This window comes from Leptonychotes weddellii, chromosome 11, assembly GCF_054177405.1.
Source record: "Leptonychotes weddellii isolate Sample4059 chromosome 11, ASM5417740v2, whole genome shotgun sequence".
NCBI lineage: Eukaryota > Metazoa > Chordata > Mammalia > Carnivora > Phocidae > Leptonychotes > Leptonychotes weddellii.
In genome coordinates, this window is record NC_138379.1 from 40150790 (window position 1) to 40172805 (window position 22016).

Sequence of the window (22016 nt, forward strand, 5' to 3'; positions counted from 1 at the left end):
TACAAACCCTCCAGGTTATATGGAGGTAACTAAAAAATACAGTATAGTCAAGGAATAGCGAAGGGATGTGAGTTCCAGTCCTTATATTGTCATTTACTCATTATGTGACCCTAAACAAGTCACTTTCAATCCTCTGGCCCTATCTTCCTCATCTGTAAAGTGGAAAGGGTTAAGTTACTAGATGATCACTATACTCTCCCTTTAGCACTTAACTTAAAAAGACAGGGAATGACAAAGACCAAAGCGATAATTAAGGACACAGAAGAGAGGACATTGACTAAATGAGCAGGCAGATACAACAAACAGGTAGGAAAAAAGACCAAAAAAAAGAAAGACACTGACTAAATAGCAGGCAGATACGACAAACAGGTAGGAAAAAAGACCAAAAAAGTACAATATTACTAAACTCAAGGATTTTTTTTTTTTTTAAGTATTAAATGCAACAGAAAACCCAAGGAAGAGAAGTAAGAATAATTCAGGAAGAGGAGTATGGCCATCAAAAAAGAAAGAACTAGTTAACAAGCTAAAAAGGCAAAAACTTAAGTGAGTCTTCAAGACTGGAGACTACTGTGCATGCTTCCAGGAACCATGAGAAGAGCCAGGGGAAAAGAACAGCCTGAAGATCAATCTAGAGAATAGAAAAAAAAAGGCATATGTTCCCAAAAATGTAAAAGAAAAAAAAGTTGGGATGTGCTTGAAGCCTCAGGTAAGGGAGTTAGTCTTAAAAGAGAGGCAATTAATCTTTAAAATACAAAAGGTAAAAGCAACATTACAGCATTGGTTTTTACACAACGATATTTTCCTGCAAAGTTGCCTATCCATATCATGGGGTTTTTTTAAGACATCAAATTATTAGGGAAATAAATCTGATGTTGCATTTTCTTAAAGCAGAGTTTCACCTATACTGTATTTTTCTAACGGTCAAAAAATTAAGAAAGGACTAACTTTGCTTTTTGTAAGAATGAAAACCAGCAGTATGTAGCTCTAAAAGAAAATGCATGTTTCTTTCTCACAGCACCTATCACTTCTGTCCTTGTATGAGAGTTACTTATTTAGTAAAATACCTCTCCCTTAAATGAAGCTCAACGAGTATTACCAGCACTCTCTTAGTAGCTTTGAAAGCTCCCAAGGCAAGAACTCTGATTAATTTCATCTGTTTATCTGCTTTGCACAGAGTTGGTGATGCTCCATGAATACTGACACATGATAACTAAGTTAAAAAAAAAACAAAACTGTCCTTGCAAAACAACTACCATCTGATAATGTAGGAAAAATATTTTATCATAGCTACATAACTCCAGTATCACTTCTGCAGTGTCAGAGCTTGCTTAAGTAGCAACAAATTGTTACAAAGCAACTAAAAAAGCAAAAATAAGAATTTTTAATGAATATCACTTATAACCATCAAGATTCTACACAGTTCAACAGGACACTGCCTCTATTTAAGGTATATGAGAAATAAAAATCCAAAGCATTAGCCTGATGATCAACCAGTTAAAAATACACATTTGGATACGCTGAAGATATTTATAAAGCCAACAGGGATACTATTAATATATTGAAATTCACTGGCCAGCGCTGGATTCTACCATTAATCTTCTACTACTATTCAAGAGACGCCAAGAAGTCAAGGCTTCTCATATCACTCGCTTTTAAGAATTCAAGAAGTCACCCAAACTAGCATACACAACCCAACTACAAAAGGTAGTTCAGCTCTCCATATGGTAATGTTTAGCTCTCTCTTACCTTTACGTGAAAGTCACATTTACTTTTTCAGCGATCTTCCATAGGCCCCATTTAGGCAGGCCAACAGTATTACCAAGTAACAGGAGTTCAAAAAAGTCGTAACAGTTAACTCTGCCCTCCCACAGATCTCAAGTTGGGTGTAGATTTCACAAGCCCTGAAAGCTACACACTGCCACTGTCAAACCAGAAGCAGCACCGTCACCCTGTCGTGCCCATCAATAACTGTTACAGAATTTTTTCTTTGAAATTATCTTGGCTCAACATGTTAAATAAGTACTTAAAAGGCCACCTTCTCCCCCAAAGCTGGACCTGATTCCTTCCAGTCCGCTCCTTTATTCGTCCAGCCCGACAAACCCGAGAGGGGAGGTCTCGGCTCCCTCAGGCCCCTAGATCCAGTCGGGTCTCCCAACTGCTCGCCGCACCCACCGTACAGCCCCCACCACACACCTCCTCCTTCCCCCACAGCCGCGCCCGCACACGAGCTGGGCCCGCAGCCGACCCCTCGCCCGGGCCTGCATGGCCTCGAGTGGACGCAGGCCTCGGGCCTAGCCTCCTCCGCTGGCCCCTCACCTCTTTCGGGACCAGTTGGTTCTCCTCGCCGGGCACCATGGCTCAGACTCCGCCGCTCCTCTCCGCCCTGCCGGGGGAGGGGGCAGGGTGGTGGCGGCTCTCTATCTCAGGAAAGAACGGCAGCGGCAGTCATCCTCTCCACCGCCTGCGCTCCGGCAACCGCGGAGGCCTCAACCTGGGCCTCAGACACCAGCGCGCAGACACCGACCCAGCGCTGCTGCTTCGCCGCCGCCGCCGCCGCCGCCGTCGCCGTCGCCTTCGTCGTCGGCCCCTCCCCCAGCTCGCTGCAATCAATGGAAAAATGGCGGCGGCCGCTCTCGCGAGAATTCGAGCCGTCGGGCTCCGAGCCCGGCGCCAAGCGGCAAAGGTGCCGAGGCAGCTGTCGCTCGCGTCTAATTACCTCAGCTCTTACTCAGCCCCGGGATGTACAAAATTGGTTGAGCGGCCGTGCAAACACCTTTCTTGGGAGGGATTCTGGACCGTCCATTTCGGGACTCCCTCTGCTGGCAGGGAAAGGACCAGGCCTCAGAAGCCCCCATGCCTTCTTGGGCTCTTCGGACTCTGCCCTCCAGGGCATGACTGGAGCCGAAAGCTCCTTCTCTGACCCTACCCCCAACCAACACTGCCCTCCCTTCCCGCTAGAAAAGCGTCTTAACTCCATTCCCTCTTCACAAAGCCCTGGCTTCTCCTGGAAGAGAAAGCGTCACGGGCGGTCTCCCGGCCTCCGCCCTCGGACACGGCCCCAGCCAGAGGGACCTACGTTTTCTTTTTCCCCTCTCCCTCCACTCCTGACGGCCCCGGCTCCAGGGATCGCAAGGCCATCTCCTGCGAGGGGACGCGGCAGCCTTCGCTTCAGAGAAACGGTGTCACATCTCCAACCCCCCCCCCCCCCGCCTCCCTCACGCACACACCCTCCATTAGAGCGGCACTCTCTTGCCCACTTTATGGGAACTTCCTTCTCCAACAGGTTCCAGTCTGGGACTGAGATCGCTTCCGAGAGTAGGGCTGCAGTTTGAACTTTACCATCCTCCTTAAGAATGTTTTCAGAGTACTTAAATTTCCAATGACTGTAAGCATTGTGCTGTTTTATACGAAACAAATTACGCAATAGTTATTTTTCCAAATCTCACTCATTAAACCTTCCTTTATGAAGACTCGATGGGGTGTCCCTCCTGAAGACTTCCTTGGGTACGGTGATTTCACACCATGCTGAGATAAAATAATCCTTCCATATTCCTAACACCCACGGTATCAACTACCTATCAAACTTTTTTTGATTGCAAGCCCCTATTAGCGAAAGAAAGAAAAAAAGCTCTGTAAGTCTATATACTTACGTAAGTTATATACACGTCTTGCTACATGTGACGTAAAACATTTTTAAAATGTAAAAAGGATAAGATAAAAAATAAACATTTAAAAGTAACTGTAAGAGTTATTTCTTATATTAATGGTATAAAGAATTGTTACTCTCACCAAAAATATTTAGTGAAAGAAATATGACTGAGTAGGTTTCAATGGTTTTTAAAATCTTTAACACTTTGCGAAGCAGTTATTAAATTATCTGATTCAACATTCAGGTTATTTCTGTACCTCATTTTAATAGCTGTCATAAGCTGAAAAAGATAACTCACAAAGATATGTAGATCCTAATGGAAGAAGTACATCTTTGGCTGCTCTGACTAATGCAAGTATCCATTTTTATCTCCTCCATCCACCAATCATGAAAAGTTTTTATTGAAATTCAACTACTAACTTTCTATCTTCCCTGATGTCAGCCAGAAAATGTTGCATTTTTATATTTTTAACAAATGGGTTCAGAACTCTTTGGAATGCATTGCTTGGAAGAGTTTTCAATAGCTTGGAAAAATTCTGCCTTCAAGTTTTAGTGTACATGTGTAAGTTTTTTTAGGGCACTGATCTTGTCTTTATTTAAGATTTTGACATTTTGTTCATAGATTTTTGAATTAATTTTGAATCTTTAAAATATGGTATTTAGATATTCTTTATCTTGATTACTGAGTTTTGGCTGCCCCCTTAAATTTTGTACCCAAGGTGAATGCCTCACTTACCTTACCATTGTCTCAGCCTTAGGTAGCACACAAATATCATTTTTGCATCAAAATCCCGTAATAGAAATATTTCCAAATCTCTGATTTAAGTGTTATCCCCACTACTTAATAAGATGGTTTCTGTACAGCTCATGCTAGAAGTAGACATGTCATCTCTCCTATCACCTCTTCTGTTTATGTTTGCATTATTATCTCCAACTCATGTTTTCTTTCCAGAAATCTTTTTTAGCTACTTTGATTTTAGTTAGCGATCAGTTTAATGAAAGAATAATGTAACTGGTAAATCTACTTAACCCAGCACACATAAATTGGAATAAATCACAGTATATTAAGGTGAAAGAAAATGAAGACATCCCTGAATTGTTCCCCACATTGCATGACTCACACTTTTCACTCATTAATAGTGAGATGCCAGTGTCAATCTCTACGTTAAATATTTGCAAGACTTAGTTTTTTTCTGTTTTTAGATAAAAATAAATATTTTTTTAAGGTTCTGATGTTTTCTTCCCATGATCCACCTTCTCTGATTGTATTCTTCTCTTTGGAGGCCATTGGTGTGGCTGTGCTAAAGCCTGATAGGTTTGTCGTTCTGCAATAAATAATTTGTGGAATAAGTATATGAATCAATGAATTGATTAATATATAAATGAACAAATATTGATAGAAGGCTATTCTTAGTAAATTAAGTTACTAATATTACATCCATATGGATTTATTTTGTATATGGATTTTATGTCTTCGGCCCTGACTTCTCCCGTGGATGCCAAACTTACATCTACCTTTTTGATGACCTGAAAAATCTCAAACTTAACTTGATCCGAACAGATCATTTTTGATTTCTGAGCCTCCCCCATCTTCCTTCTGCAACATGGGCTCTGCCAGTTCTCTCCATCTCAATAAATTGCACCATCATCAATTCAGTTTATCCAGCTGAAATTTGAGAATCTTTATCTCACATTTAATTCATTACCAAGTGCTGTTGCTTCATCCTCTGAAACATATCCAATTCCAAACAGTTTTCTTTGTATCCACTACTTCCCATCCTACTCCAACCATCATCTTTTCTTGCCTGGACTATTGCGATTGTCTCCTAACAGGGCTCCTAGCTTCTACTCTTATCACCCAAATTTCATACTCCACAAAGCATCCAGAGTGATCATTTTAAAGTATATGAGATTATATATAATTATTAGTTAAAATCTTCTCTTAGTTAAAACCTTTCAAAGATTTTCTGTCCCACTCAGCATAACATCCATATTCCTTGCCATGGCCTACAAAGTCCAGTGCAAGCTAGCCCCTGGCCACTTTGCTCATCTCATCTACCACTCTTCCTCTTATACCAATGACCCACTCACTCTGCCCTTATTGAAGCTTTTTAAATACATTAAGTTTACCCTGTGTTACAAAGGTTTTGCACTAGTTACCCCTTTCCCTAAATGTTCTTCTCCCAAATCTTTGCTTTTATCTAGCTCCATTTTGTCATTTGGGCCTTTCAAATGTTTACTCCTCAAAGAGGCCTTTCATGACCATTTAACCTAGGCTGGTTGTCCTTAATGTATCCTCTGTGCCTGGAATAGTCTCTACTACATAGTAGGTGCTTAATAAATTTTTGTTGAATTAATGACCTTTTTAAGGTGAGATTCACATTTTTAAAAATTACCAGGATTGGTGTAGGTCAGAAGCTTGTTGCTTTTCCTTATACATTTTTTTTTTAAGATTGTATTTATTTATTTGACAGAGAGAGACACAGCAAGAAAAGGAACACAAGCAGGGGGAGTGGGAGAGGGAGAAGCAGGCTTCCCGCTGAGCAGGGGAGATGGATGCAGGGCTCCATCCCAGGAACCTGGGATCATGACCTGAGCTGAAGGCAGATGCTTAACGACTGAGCCACCCAGGAGCTCCCCACCCTTATACATTTTTTTGGATTATTTTTCTTTATCCCTTCACTTTAAAATGTTCATGATATAACCCCAGTCAAAACATGAAAAAAACTTCAGGCAAACTCAGACGGGGGGACATTCTATAGGATACCTGGCTAGTATTCTTCAACATAATTAAGCTCAAGAAAAACAATGAAAGATTGAGAAACTGTCACAGACCAGAAGAGACTGGAGAGACATGACAACTAAATGCAGTGTGGCAGCCTGGATTGGATCTTGGAACAGAAAGAGAACACTAATGAAAACACTGGTGAAATACAAATAAAATCAGTCATTTTGTTACCAATAATATTCCAAAGTCAGTTTCTCAGTTTTGATAAATGTCTGATGATAATGTACACTGGCAATGTAAGGGGGAACAGGGAGGGATACATGTAGACTCTCTGTTTTATCTTAGCAACTTTTCTGCAAACCTATAATTTTTCCAAAATAAAAAGTGTATTTGTCCAAGGGGCACCTGGGTGCCTCAGTCAGTTGAGCATCCGACTCTTGATTTCAGCTCAGGTCATGATCTCAGGGTCCTGAGATCGAGCCCCTCATCAGGGTCCAAGCTCAGTGCAGAGTTTGCTTGTCTCTCTCCATCCCCCTGTTTCTCTCGTGCTCTCTCAAATAAATAAATAAATAAATAAATAAATAAATAAATAAAATCTTTAGAAATGTCCATTGTGATACTTAAGGCATTTATTTTTTTCTTTTTCTTTTTTTACATTTCAAGACCCTTCACAAAACATTTCTATATTTTAAACTATTTTTAAAGCCATGTAGTCAAAGTCATATGATATAATTTAAGAGCTAGTGATGATATTCACCCCTATAACTGTAACTATTCATAATACTGTTAAGTGTATTCCATAAATGTGAATAGAATTTTTCACCATGACTATGTTTTAATAAAGTTAAAAAGATCTTTAGTCAGTGTGATATGGATTTGGACCTCTGTTTTGAGATCTAAGCTCAGACAATTTTTCCATGTAAGACCTCTCTAAACCTCTTTTTTTCTCAACTAAAAAATGGGGGTAATAAAGTAGACCCTTAGCATTTATCAACTTAATATTTGCAGTTTTGACCAGAAAAGTCCATGATATGTACATCCATCCATAAGTGTGCTAGAGAGGAAGTTTAAATTTTACACATTAGCCAGAGTATAGGAGACTGGAAAGCTGAGTGGGTTGAAAGAATAAGCTGAGAATTGGTTACCTGAATTTGAACCTACCTCTGTTATTATTAACTGTGTAGTCTTCCTTGAATAGATTTCTTAAATTCACTAAGCTTCAATTTTCTTTTCTGTAAATGAGAATAATAATAGCCCAACTTTACAAGGTATGTTAAATAGCAAAGAAAATAATAATAATCATAAAACTATAACAAGATATGTGTATATATTTATATATTCAGCCTTGTTCTAGGAGCTTTACACATACTGTTTCATTCAATTCTTTCAACTTTTTATGTATAACTATGACTATTATCCCCATCTTGCAAGTGAGGAACTTGATATAGAGTCTTTGAAGCATGCAATACACTGCCCAGCACATACTAAACAATCAATATATACTGGCTATAATTATCCCAGCACTTGACTGAGCTCCATGAGGGCTTATGCAGCCCTAACAATCCCTGGCATAGATTAGGTGCTTTTAAATATTTGTGGAATAAATGAATAAATAAACCAGTCATTTAGCTACTGAATAATCTTGTTAATCACCCAACAACTGTACTTTGACATAGTTTCTTTATTACTTACTCTTCTCCACTTATGTAGTATCTCCATGAAAATGCCTAAAGTGTTCTTTTTTTAAAAGGGCTCTGAAACGAAATGTAATATTAGCAATGAGATTGAAGAAATGAATAAAGTGATGGATCTTTGTCATGAGATAGTCTGTTTGATTGAGTCAGAGAGTATAATGTAAAATTAGTTGAAGGCTTATATTTGTGATGGAAATGACATCATCAACAAAGAAGCAAGAAAAAACAATTTGGGAAACTATATTAAGTGAGTGCTTCCACCACTGGAATAAAAAAAAAAAATTGGCAGCAGCTGAGTAAAAAACCTATTAAACACTAAAAAGATGACTAACTCTTGGTGTAAAGAATAGGAAGCATGATGCTCAAGAAAATGTAACCTAGGAGAAACTTAGGAACATATACATGTATTTCTATGAAGCATTTAATGAGGACATTAGTGAAGCTCCAACCCAACTTTAGCCTCAAGAAAGATCGGTTCAAGGACGTGACATAGCATTTTCTATTGACATAAACAACAACAACAACAAAAAATCATTGCCATGGAAGTGCATGTCACCTCTTTCTGAGCTGAAGAAGTTCATGAAAGAAAGGGTTTATGGGTCAGTATGTTCAACAGCATAAAGAGTCTCACACCAATAAAAAAATGCCTTGCAAATATATCAAAGGAAGAGACACAAATATCAGAGTTTAATGCAACCAAAGACAAACTGACCATGATTCATCCTAGCTTTCTCAGGGTTTCTGCAAACACTTCAATGTCAAGGTCCAAAATAAGGAGGAATCCAATAAAACAAAGTTGGAGTCAAGGTGTTAATCTTTAGAAATGATTTCAAAAGATCTTTGTAATACAGTAGTACTTATAAAGTTAGTATCTAAAGACATCTCAGTATTCCTTGAGCATGTCAAGTGTTCTTTGTAATAATTACTTTATAAAATTATGAGGATTAGAAATAATGTATACAGAGGTGAATATTTTATAATAATATTGTCATGGAACAAAAATAAAACCCAGAGTATAAAAGGAAAGATGGTAATTAAATCTTTTCAACTTGTGTGTAGCAAAATATTGATATAAATAAAGTCAAAAGACAAAATATCAGCTGGAAGAATATTTGCAATAAATATAACAAATGGCTAATTTCCTTAATATAAAAGAGCTCTCATAAATCAATAAAGAAAAGATGAACAACTTCTGCATAAAGGAGAAAAGTTGGCACTTCATACAAAAATGAAATACAAATTGCCAACAAACATCTGAAAAGATGTTCTACTTTACTCATTATTAAAGAACTGCAAATGAAAAAAAATGTCATTTTCACTCTCAGATCAGCATGAGTTATGGGGAAATAAGAACTCATTTAAATTTTGTAGAATATGAATTAGTGTAAACTTCTTTGAAGGCAATATGGTAAATGTACATCAAAATTATACACAAAATGTACACCTCTTTCAACCCAGCAGTTCTATTTCTAAGATTATCTTACTGTACAAGTGAACAAAGATATACAAGCGTACCTCAGAGATACTACAGACCTCAGACCACCACAATAAATTGAACATCTCAATAAAGTAGGTGAAATGAATTTTTTGGTTTCCCAGTGCATATAAAAGTTGTTTCCACTATACTGTAGTCTATTAAGTGTGCAGCAGCATTATGTCCAAAAAACCAATGTGCATGCCTTATTTAAAAACACTTCATTGCTATAAAATGCTAACCATCATTTGAGCTTTCAGTGAGCCATAATCTTTTTACTGCTGGAGGGTCTTGCCTCGATGTTGACAGGCTGCTGACTGATCAGGGTGGTGGTTGCTGAAGGTTGGGGTGGCTGTGGCAATTTGTTAAAATAAGGTAACAATGAAGTTTGCTGCACTGATTGACTCTTCCTTTCATGAATGATTTCTCTGTAGCATATAATGTTGTTTGATAGCATTTTACCCACAGTGAACTTTTCAAAATTGGAGTTAATCCTCTCAAGCCCCGCCTCTGCTTTATCAACTAAGTTTGTGTAACATTCTAGATCCTCTGTTGCCCTTTCAACAATCTTTACAGCCTCTGTGCCAGGAATAGATTCCATCTCAAGAAAACCCCCTATTTTTTTCTTCTCAGGAAGCAAGTTTTCATCCATTAAAGTATTATGAGACTGTAGCAATTCGGTCCCAACTGCAGGTTCCATTTCTCACTCTTGTTCTCTTGCTTTTCCACCACCTCTGCAGTTATCTCCGCCCCTGAAATCTTGAACCCCTCAAAGTCATCCATGAGGGTAGAATCATCTTCTCCCAAATTCCTGTTAATGTTGATATTTTGACTTCTTCCCATGACACACAAATGTTTAACGGCATCTAGAATGGTGAATCCTTTCCAAAAGGTTTCAATTTCCTTTGCCCAGATCCATCAGAGGAATCACTATCTATGGCAGCTATAGCCTTATGAAATGCATTTATTAAACAACAGGGCTTGAAAGATGAAATTACTTCTTGATCCAAGGGCTGCAGAATGGATGTTAGCAGGCATGAAAACAACATTTGTCTCATTGTACATCTCCATCAGAGCTTTTGGGTGACCAGGTGCATTGTCAATGAGCAGTAATGATTTGAAAGTAATCTTTTTTTTCTCAACAGTAGCTCTCAACAGTGGGCTTAAAATATTCAGTAGACCATGTGGTAAACAGCTGTGCTGTCACCCAGGCTTCGTTGTTCCATTTACAGAGCACAGGCAGAGTAGATTAAGTCCAATTCCTGAGGGCCCCAGGATTTTCAGAATGGTCAATGAGCATTGGCTTCAATTCAAAGTCATCAGCTGCATTAGCCTCTAACAAGAGAGTCCGTCTGCCCTTTTTTTTTTTTAAAGATTTTATTTATTTATTTATTTGAGAGAGAGAGAGAGAAACAGCATGAGAGGGGAGAGGGTCAGAGGGAGAAGCAGGCTCCCCGCTGAGCCGGGAGCCCGATGTGGGACTCGATCCCAGGACTCCGGGACCATGACCTGAGCCGAAGGCAGTCGCTTAACCAACTGAGCCACCCAGGTGCCCCCCGTCTGCCCTTTGAAGCTTTGAGGCCAGGCATTGACTTCTCCTCTCTAGCTATGAAAGTCCTAGAGGACATCTTCTTCCAACAGAAGGCTGCTTCACCTACACTGAAAGTCTATTGTTTAGTGTAGCCACCTTCATGACTAATCTGAGCTAGATCTTCCAGATAACTCGCTGCAACTTCTATATCAGGGACTTGCTGCTTCACCTTGCATGTTAATATTATAGAGATAGCCTTTTTCCTTAAACCTCATGAACCAACCTCTGCTACCTTCAAACTTTTCTTCTGCAGCTTCCTCACCTTTCTTGGCCTTCCTAGAATTAAAGAGAGTTAGGGCCCTGCTCTGGATCAGGCTTTGGCTAAAAGGAATGGTGTGGTTGGTTCCATCTTCTATCCAGACCACGAAAACTTTCTCCATATCAGCAGTAAGGTTGTTTTGCTTTCTTATCATTCATGTGTTCCCTGGAGTAGCACTTTGAATTTCCTTCAAGGACTTTTCCTTTGTATTCACAACTTGGGTAACTGTTACAAGAGGCCTAATTTTTGGCTTATCTTGACTTTTGACAGGCCTTCCTCACTAAGCTTAATTATTTCTAGCTTTTGATTTAAAGTGAGAGGCATGTGACACTTCCTTTCACTTGAACACTTAGAACCCATTGTATAGTTATTAATTGGCCTAATATCAATATTGTTGTGTCTCAGGGAATAGGGAGGCCAGGGAATAGCTGGTCGGTGGAGCAGTCAGAACACACAACATTTATCAATTAAATTCACTGTCTTATATGGGCACGGTTCATGGTGCCCCCAAAACAATTACAATAGCAACATCAAAGATCACTGATCAATCATTGTCATAATTAATATAACAATGAAAGAGTTTGAAATATTGCAAGAATTACCAAAATCTGATGCAAAGACATGAAGTGAGCAAATGCTGCTGGAAAAATGGTGCCAGTAGACTTCCTAGATGCAGGGTTGTCACAACCATTCAATTGGTAAAAATTCAGGGCTGTAAAGTGCAATAAAGCAAAGGGCAATAAAATGAGGCATGCTTGTACACAAATTGATGTTCATTACAGTACTGTTTGCAATAACCAAAACTAGAAACAATATGAAAATTTGTCAATAGGATTATGTAAATTATGGAACACCTATGCTATATAATACTATGCAGTTATTAAAATAGAGCGAGATAGAAAAATAAAACTTGATGTGAACTAAATGCAGCATGGTGTGCTGGCTTGCATCCTGGAACAGGAAAAGGACACTAGCAGAGAAGCTAGTGAAATCTGAACGAAGTCCAGAGTTTAGTTAATACTAATGTACCAGTATTTAATTCTTATGGATGACAAATGTACCTTCGTTATGTAATGTGTTCATATTTCATGTCTCATATTATTTATAAGTTCATATTACAACTTGCTGTTAAGTCCAAAATTATTCCAGCAGGAAAATTTTATTTTATTTTATTAAAAAAAAATTTTTTTTTAAAGATTTTATTCATTTATTTGAGAGAGAGAATGAGAGAGAGAGAGCACATGAGAGGGGGGAGGGTCAGAGGGAGAAGCAGACTCCCTGCTGAGCAGGGAGCCCGATGCGGGACTCGATCCAGGGACTCCAGGATCATGACCTGAGCCGAAGGCAGTCGCTTAACCGACTGAGCCCCCCAGGCGCCCAGGAAAATTTTATTTTTAAAAAGTGATATTGAAAGAAAATCAAGATACAATAAATGGAGAAAAGCAAGTTGCAGGATGGCATGGATAACAATTTGTGTACTAAAAGATGAGGGTTATATATATATATATAGTAGTATAGGCATAGAAATCTCTAGGAGCACATGATCTTATTCCACCCAAAAGAAAGTTTACAGTAGTTATCTCTGAGTCCTTGGAATAGAGATTGTCAACTTCAATATCGGTGTAGGCTGGGATCTTCTAATTTTCACTTTCACATTAAATCATGCAGTGTTCTTTTAATTCTTTTTTTTTTTTTTAAAGATTTTATCCATTCATCTGAGACACAGAGATACAGAGAGAGAGAGCATGAGCAGTGGGAGAGGCAGAGGGAGAGGAAGAAGCAGACTCCCCGCTGAGTCAGGAGCCGGATGTGGGGCTCCATCCCAGGACCCTGGGATCATGACCCGAGCCGAAGGCAGACGCTTAACCATCTGAGCCACCCAGGTGCCCCGTGTTCTTTTAATTCTTTTGCCATTGGGGCATGTGTGTCTTATGTAATTTAAAAACTAATTAAAAAAATAAGGTACAGAAATTGACTAACATGGGGACTGATACATCGTAGATGTTCAGTATTTGAAAACTTTTGGTTTTTTATTATCAGCTTTGGTTCATACGTTTTTTATTATATCTTTAATGACAATCATACATTTTTGTTGAGTATTTACTATGCCCCAGGCCCTGTGTTAAATATTTTACACATATTATTTCACTGCTGCCCCCCCAACAACATTCTGAGTTGAGTACATTTATTATCCCCATTTTACAGAATGGAGAAGGTAAGTAACTTGCCAAGGTTATGAGACTAATAAATGGTGTAGCCAGGATTGGAACCCAAGCAGTCTGACTCCATAGTCTACAATTATAGGGAAAGCCTTGTTTGCTTCTATAGATACTATAGAAAATATTTTAACATATAGAATATATTTTCATAGGATATATTTTAACTTCCTTAATGATCAAGTGATGAGTGTAATTCACATTCAGTGGAGGAAAGCAATGATTAATAACTTTTAATTTTTAACTAAGTTGGGTGATTAAAAATCTCTGGACCTTTCTTTTAAACTTCAGCACATAAGCTTTGCGGTTTGATCCTTTGCTTCTTAAATGTTCAAACTAGTCTTCAATTATTTGATGGTTTTCACTAAATTATCCCATTTTTTTTTTATCATTTTAAAAAGATTTCATTATTTAATCCTTCGGGCACCTGGCTGCCTCAATTGGTGAAGTATGCTAATCTTGATCTTGGGGTTGTGAGTTCAAGCCCCCATTGGGTGTAGAGCTTATTTAAAAAAAACAAAAAAACAAAAACCCTTCAGTTATTTAATCCTCATAATTGCTCTTTTCTGGAAGATTATGAATCTCTACATACCCTGAAAGTGAATCTTTTCTCTTTTTTTTAAAATTTATTTATTTTAGAGAGAGTGTGCATTAAACATTTATTTATTTATTTATTTATTTATTTTAGAGAGAGCGCTCATGTTTGAGGCGGGTGGGTGGCAACTGGTGCAGAGGGAGAGGGAGAGAATCTCAAGCAGACTCTGTGCTGAGCCGGACTTGGGGCTCAACCCTGAGATCATGACCTGAGCCAAAACCAAGACTTGGATGCTCAACCAACTGAGCCACCCAGGCGTCCCAAACCTTTTCTTTAAAAAGATAAATAGCAGTTGTTATTCCTTTCCTCCTCCTCTTTTTCTTCCTCCCTCTTTTTATAGAGTAGGTAGGGTTTTTTTGTTGTTGTTGATGTTGTTGTTTGTTTTTTTATTTTGCATAACATCATCTAAATTTGTCTATCAAGACCTTTCAGGAGCGCCTGGGTGGCTCAGTTGGTTAAGCAACTGCCTTCGGCTCAGGTCATGATCCTGGAGTCCCGGGATCGAGTCCCGCATCGAGCTCCCTGCTCTGCGGGGAGTCTGCTTCTCCCTCTGACCCTCCCCCCTCTCATGTGCTCTCTCTCTCTCATTCTCTCTCTTTCAAATAAATAAATAAAATCTTTAAAAAAAAAAAAAAAGACCTTTCAATAGACCAATACACGTGAGTAAAGGAATAGTTTCTCATTGGTTTACATGAGACCTCTAGTAGAAAACCAATGAAATGAACACTTGTTAGTTGTTGATAGAATTTTCTACATGCATAGGTAATTAGGCCATTTTTTAATTTAAAAATTTTTCGGGATCTTCAACTATGATCTCATTTTGTCAATAATCAAATTTATTGGATTCCTGCTGTGTATACAGCACTGTCGTTTATGAGGAATCATAAATTCTTAGCCAGATTCAATGTCTCATTTGATTTAACTACAAAAACTTCAAAATTTATTATGTGTGTGAGCATTATAATCATGTAAGTCTCTTTGGAAGATAAAACATAAGAAATAAACCTTAGAAAGTAGATTATAAAATAAATAAGAAAATGTGATGAAAAGAGCAGAAAATGAGCAAGGGTCATTTATCATAATAAATTAATCTCCACTAAATATCCCTAGGGCGTTTGACACTGTGATAGATGCTTAAAAGAGCATAAAGTCAGTGTGGTGGCTGATTTCCTGCATAACTGAATAAAGAAGATTAAAAATGATGGAGCATGTAGGAGCTTTATGTCTGAAAATGTACCCTGAAATTCAATTCAACAGGTATTTATTGAGAGGCATGCCTTTTGATAAGGCATGTTGCCAGGAACTGTGCCAGATAGATGAACAAGAATGTTCTCTACTCTTAGGGAATTTACAATCTAGTTAGATCAGCATTATCCAATGTGTGAATTAGGAGAAGATGCCTCTAAGTTTACAACCTGGTGAACAGTGCTTGGGCTAGACTCCAGACTTCATCCACACTCAGGTGGGCACCTGTGTGCATTTCACAACATGCACACTCACATGTGGAAGCCCCAGCCGTAATTGAAACGAACGTTTCAAATATATAAAAGATCTATAACTAAAGTCCTGAGTGTGTAGAGAAGTTGGTTCTGGCAAGATATGACATTTGAGCCTCAGGTAACTGGAAAGATGTGTAATAGTGAGGAAAAGGGGTCCCTTTTGGGGCACATGCTTAATGCAATGGCCAAGACTCAACCAAATACTGACAGCCCAATAGAGACACTCTGGAGAAGAGATTGGTGGAAAGCAAAAGTAGCCTGGGAATTCTAAGAGCTGGAGAAGAGGGTCACAAACATCATGGAAGATCCTAAATGCCATGCTAAGAAGTCAGGCACTTTAGGGTTGTTAGCAGAGACATTGGAAGTAAATTTTGTTCTTCAAATTTTCCTTATAAAATGTTTCATGGGAGTTTGGAAAATTCCAACACTATTTGAATCTAAAGGTAATAAGTGGAAATTTTATCTTAACACTATTTCTTGATACAATCTCAGTTCCCCAAAATAACCACAACAAACAATTTGGAGTGCAAGGTTCTGAACCCTCATAGAAAGTTGTTCAGCTATCCGTTAATCTCTGGGGGAGTGGTCTCCAAATTGTTCTGACCTGGTGCTTATTTAAGAAAGGACTAACACATATCAATTTATTTATTTATTAATTCAACACATGTCCTACTATTATTGGCTGGTATCCCAAGATGTAATAAACAAGGAAAAGTTCATCATTAAGGATAATGAATACAAATCCATATTTCAAATACCTTCTTGATAGTTTCATTAAAATTTGTTTGACTGTCACACGGGTCAAAACTTTAACTTCCTGAGATGTATGACTGAGGTGTTGTAGCAAGAGGAAGAGAAGTGTTTGCTCTGCCATTTTCTTGTTTCCTTTTCCTTATAAGGAGTGTCGTTTGTACTTAAAAGCACTGAGCAGAGACAGGCTGCCTGGGCTGGATTAAGAACTAGAAACAGGATGCCTGGGTGGCTCAGTTGGTTAAACAACTGCCTTCAGCTCAGGTCATGATCCTGGAGTCCCGGGATCGAGTCCCACATCGGGCTCCCTGCTCAGCGGGGAGTCTGCTTTTCCCTCTGACCCTCCCCCTCTCATGCTCTCTCTGTGCCTCATTCTTTCTCTCTCAAATAAATAAATAAAATTTAAAAAAAAAAAAAGAACTAGAAACAAACTCTCTATGGCCCAGTTTCCTCATGTTTAAAATGGGAATAGAAGGGGGCACCTGGGTGGCTCCATCAGTTAAGCATTGGACTCTTGATCTCAGCTCAGGTCTTGATCTCAGGGTTGTGAGTTCAAGCCCTGCACTGGGTTCTACACCGGGCGTGGAGCCTACTTAAAAAAAAGGGGCGGGGTAGTAAAAATAATCCTTTCCTCACTGGGTTTTTGTGAAGGTTAAATGAATTAATAGAGACAATGCACTTAGGACAATGACTGGTGTGTAGTAAACGCCATGTAAGTATTCCATATATCATTGGCATTATGTTCCAACTGTCATTTTTGGGGGTAAGAATCTTTTAAAGCCACCTTTTCATTTTGTGAGGGCAAGTTAGTTAAAACCAGATAACGGAGTCTGTAAATCTACTTCACCAAACCGTCAGTGACCCTGTCTTTAGTTCTTACAGGTCCTTCTTCTTCAAGGAATGAGGAAGAAACAAAGTAGCAATAAACATGCAAATACAATTTAAAATATGTAATATAAACACATTCTTTATTTCCATTATTTCTCAAGTACACTAATCAGGCTGAGTATCCCAATCACTGTAGCCCAATGTTCAAGAGAAATGTGACCAGAACATCATCTCAGAGTTCCTCATTGTTCTTAAGGGTACATTTTGAATACACAGATATTCATAAATATAATATGAATATGTATACATATAATATATGAATATTTATGGAATGAATGTATAATATATAAATTAATACACTTTATGTGACATAAAGGATAGATAAATCCAACAACCCTGAATTTTAGGTTTTAGGCATAAAATCTGACTTTGCCATAACACTCCCTAGTGTTTGCATAAATGTTATTATCTCAAAGTAAACTTTGCCACCCTTTCTAAATAAGGACATTCCTCAACCTTACCAAGCTTTTTCCCTTTTTAAACTTAAATTCATGTCTACTAGTTTGAAGTTTCAGGCCCTAGTTGTTTGTGAATTCTACCTCCTAAACACATCTTAGAACTGCTCAATTTTCTCCATCTCTACTGCCACAAGTTAGGCCAACCCAGTATCACCTCTTAGTTAAGACTAATGAAATAACTTCTTAATTCTATTCCCTCCCTCCAATACTTTTCCCACAGAGCAGTTAGAATCATCTCTTAAGAAAAGAATCATATTGCTTTTTTGCTTACAGTCTTCCAATTCTTCCCATAGCTCATAAGGTAAAGACCAGAGTCTTTGGTGTGGTGAACAAGGCCCCTCGGGATCTGGCTTCTGCCTGTTCACCAGCTTCCTCTTGGGCAAGCTCCTCCTGAATCTTTGCATTTCAGTCACATTCTTTCAGTTCCTGAGAGTCATCATTGTTTCCCTTCTCCAGGGCCTTTGCACCTGTTGTTTCAACTTCCTGCAGTGTTCTCTATTATGGTGCTTTCCTCCACTCCACACATGTCCTTTGCCCAATTATTTTCTACCTACCCCTCAGAGTTCAACTCAGTCAGCACCCCCTCTAGGAAGCCTTTCTCCCTCTTTGGATAAGGCAGGTGCCTTGTCATATCCTCTCTTAGCAATTCACTTTCCTCTTTTTTAGCACTTAACATAATTGTAATTTAAAGAATTTAAAGTATTAGTTCTTCAACGTTCTTTCTAACCCAATAGAATATAAGTTCTATTAGAGCTGGCTTATTCATCACTGTGACGCATTGGCAGGAATAAATCTCTCTTGAATGAATAAAGAAAATAAGAATAAGAATAATTCCTTAAACCAAAGGTGTTTGTTACAAAGGGAAAAGTCAATCAGGAAAGTGAGTCCTTTTTTAAGTAAACGTAAATATATATCGAGAAACAGTATGAGACACTGACCTAAATGAAAATCCACACACAGACACACATCCTCACACTCATATTCGGTACCTCTCAAAAAAAGGATAAAAGGAAAATATCTACAGCTCTAATGAGAGAAATCTTTCTAGAGCAGGAAGGAAGCAGGAGGTGCAGGAGGTCTCAGATCAGGTGACTGGTAGTTGAGGGCTTGGTCACCAACTGAGGGAGTCACAGGCTTTTCCTAGCCAGGTGCACTGGGGCTCACCTCCTCTGGAGGGTCTTTCATGCTGCTTCTCAGTGAACTTGGCTGATGCCAGAGAGGCAAAAAGGCAGATAAAGCTTCCTGGGGCACACAGGGTCCTGGGGCTAAAGACAGGTAGAAGGAAGCCTGAGGTTCTCTCTAGATTAGGTACATGGGTGGGGAACAAGTGATTTCAGCAGCTGAGCCTCAATCAGAGGCCCAGGATTCGGCCTCAGAGTAGCATTGCTGTGGAGGAGGTGGCCGTGGACTTCAGGCAAATGCAACATGTGGTGTCTTTGGTGGTTGTCAGTGCCCGGGGGGCACAGCAAGCAAAGTGCAGGAAACACCCTTCCCTCAACTCCTAGTAGTTCATCAAGAAGCTCAATGGATTAGTGAGGTAGAACCTTTAGCCCCAAGCTCCTTTGATGCTCTTGGTTTTCTAGAGCTTATAGCCATTACACTCAGGATGGTGGCTTGGGAGGACCTAATCTAATCCCATTGAAAATATTTCAATAATTTATAGCTATGTTATAAGCTATTATGTATATTTATTATCTATAGGATATCGGAAATTATACAATAGAAAAGTATATGGGTAATTATTTATTAGGAACTCACATCTAAAAAATACCAGCTATCTTTTCTATGGTATTTGATGTCATTTTTTCTTTTTAAAGATTTTATTTATTTATTTGACAGAGAGAGACACAGCGAGAGAGGGAACACAAGCAGGGGGAGTGGGAGAGGGAGAAGCAGGCCTCTTGCCAAGCAGGGAGCCCTGGATTGATCCCAAGACCCTGGGATTATGACCTGAGCCGAAGGCAGATGCTTAACAGCTGAGCCACCCAGGCACCCCAGAACTTACTGTCTTCTATATTGACAAGTCATGAAAGGAGATATAGAGCTAGGATCAGACCCAGTTTTCCTGATACTAATTTGCATGCTGTGTTCTCATGTCTCCTGGGTGACAGCATTTGTTATGTCAAAGTGTGTATTAGTCAGTGTGGGCTGCCATAACAAAATACCATTGACTAGGTGGCTTAAATAATAGAAATTAATTTTTTCACAGTTCTGGAGGCTGGAAGGTTGAGATCAGGGTGCCAGCACGGTCAGGCTCTGGTGAGAGCTCTCTTCTTCACTTGCCTTCTTGCTGTGCCCTCACATGGTAGAGAGAGAGAGATCTCTCTTCCTCTTCTTATAAGGGCATAGTCCTTTGGAATTAGGCCCTACCTTTATTACCTCATTTAACTTTAATTACTTCCTAAAGACCCTATCCAGATACAGTCATATTGGGGGTTAGGACTTCAAAATATTATTTTTTGAGGGGAGGGAATACAATTCAGCTCATAGCAAAGTGTCACTAAAGAGCCACAGTCTAATGGTCAAAGAGAATGGGACATGATTCAAGCTTACCAGGTTTCTAAAATTTAATGGTTTGCTTTCCTGGGGGACCCCACACACATTTTCTTTTTTTTTTAAAGATTTTATTTGTTTATTTGACAGAGAGATAGACAGAAGAGCACAAGCAGAGGGAGTGGCAGAGGGAGAGGGAGAGGGAGAAGCAGGCTCTGCACCGAGCAGGGAACCCGATGCAGGACTCGATCCCAGGACCCTGAGATCATGACCTGAGCCGAAGGCAGACACTTAACCATCTGAGCCACCCAGGCGCCCCAACATTTTCTCTTTTCTTTTTACAGTCATGTCAGGTTACCAAGTTTCCCTTTGAGCCTCAATACCAGGGAGCCCAGATCTCTGACCTTATCCCAGGGACTATAATGGCACCTATTATTAGAATAGTTGTAGTCTGCCTTTTTTTCCGTGATTATTTCCCCACTACTGCATTTGTCTTTTTGTTAGCCAATTCCTATTTTTTTTTCAGGAAGATATAAAGTAGAAATTAAAGAAACAGACAATGATTCCAGCAATCGTGAGCTTTTGGTTTCCTTTTTTTTTTAATATACTATCAGCTTATACTGGTAGCGTATGTATTTTTCACTGGAACATATTGTACTTAATAATAAAGAGTGGCTGAACAATGTTTCTTCCTCCAGGGGCTTAATATTTTCCCCATATAATATGTATTACTCTGTCTGAGGATTTTCTCTCTAACATTTAAATAACCTTAAGGACTGATTAAGTTTTATCCAATTTAAGACATTCATATCCTTTGAGTAGGAAGCCAATATGAATATAATCAATTTGCCAAAAGCGAATGTTGAACTAAGTTAAGTTGCAAGGTCCTGAGTATAATGAAAATATCTCCTTAACCATGACTTCAGGGGTTAAAATTTAATGCAACATTAACGGTGAAGTATGGCCCTCCTAATGGTCTCTACTCCTGCTTTCTAAAAGCTAAGGGAGGATTTATGTTACAAACAGGACTCTATATTCATGGAAATATGCAGCTTGGTTTTTAAATATCTCCAGTACATAAAAAGGCCATTTGCTCTGTTTTATGTTTTCATGTATTTATTAGTTTGTAATAATAACCGTGACCTCTGGAGGCTGGACATTTTCTGGGAGCTAATGATCTGTCAGGGTTAGAGGCCCAAAGCTTCATGCTGAGGCCATTAATCAGCCCACAAGCCTTTAACTTAACGGGCAACACCCTCTTCCATCAATCATTGTGACACGGAAAGCCTACGCTGTGGGCCGGCTTCACTGAATACCACAGCACACTGCTAATCATACATGTGTAAACCATTGTCAGAAAATTCACACTGCAGGGGACATATCTTCTATGATTCTCACTCTTCTAAAGCCTGGAGCCTGTATTTCTAAAGTTCAACGTTCAGAACATGGGACAGATCATCATTAACTACCTTTTCAAGCCACTGGCCAAGCAGCATTAAAAATACTGCAAAATGTTTTCATATAATTGAACCCAATTAAAAATAAGTACTTTTAATAATTTTAAAACGATGGATTTTGTAAAGAGGAAAATCACAAAGGAGCCCAATATTTCATTAGTTTTGTTTACAACTGTATTAAGATTAACTGAACTGTATCTAGAGCAGGTGGTCTGCTGATAGCTTTCCATACTCCTCCATCTCTCTCCCTGGCGTCTTTTCAGAA

At 39.0% G+C, this 22016-nt stretch overlaps 1 protein-coding gene across 4 annotated transcripts in view; it reads right to left on the reverse strand.

Moving 5' to 3' along the window:
- Window positions 1-2590, reverse strand: part of USP47 (ubiquitin specific peptidase 47) — a 109934-nt gene extending 107344 nt beyond the window's left edge. For 2 of the 4 annotated variants that reach the window (XM_081798599.1, XM_081798598.1), the window contains exon 1: window positions 2317-2590. In XM_081798599.1, the coding sequence (XP_081654725.1) occupies window positions 2317-2355 (39 nt within the window). In that variant the 5' untranslated portion in view covers window positions 2356-2590. The remainder of the gene's footprint in view (window positions 1-2316) is intronic. The other 2 variants (XM_006747341.3, XM_081798600.1) reach the window with 1 other exon arrangement.
- Window positions 2591-22016: the final 19426 nt, after the last annotated feature.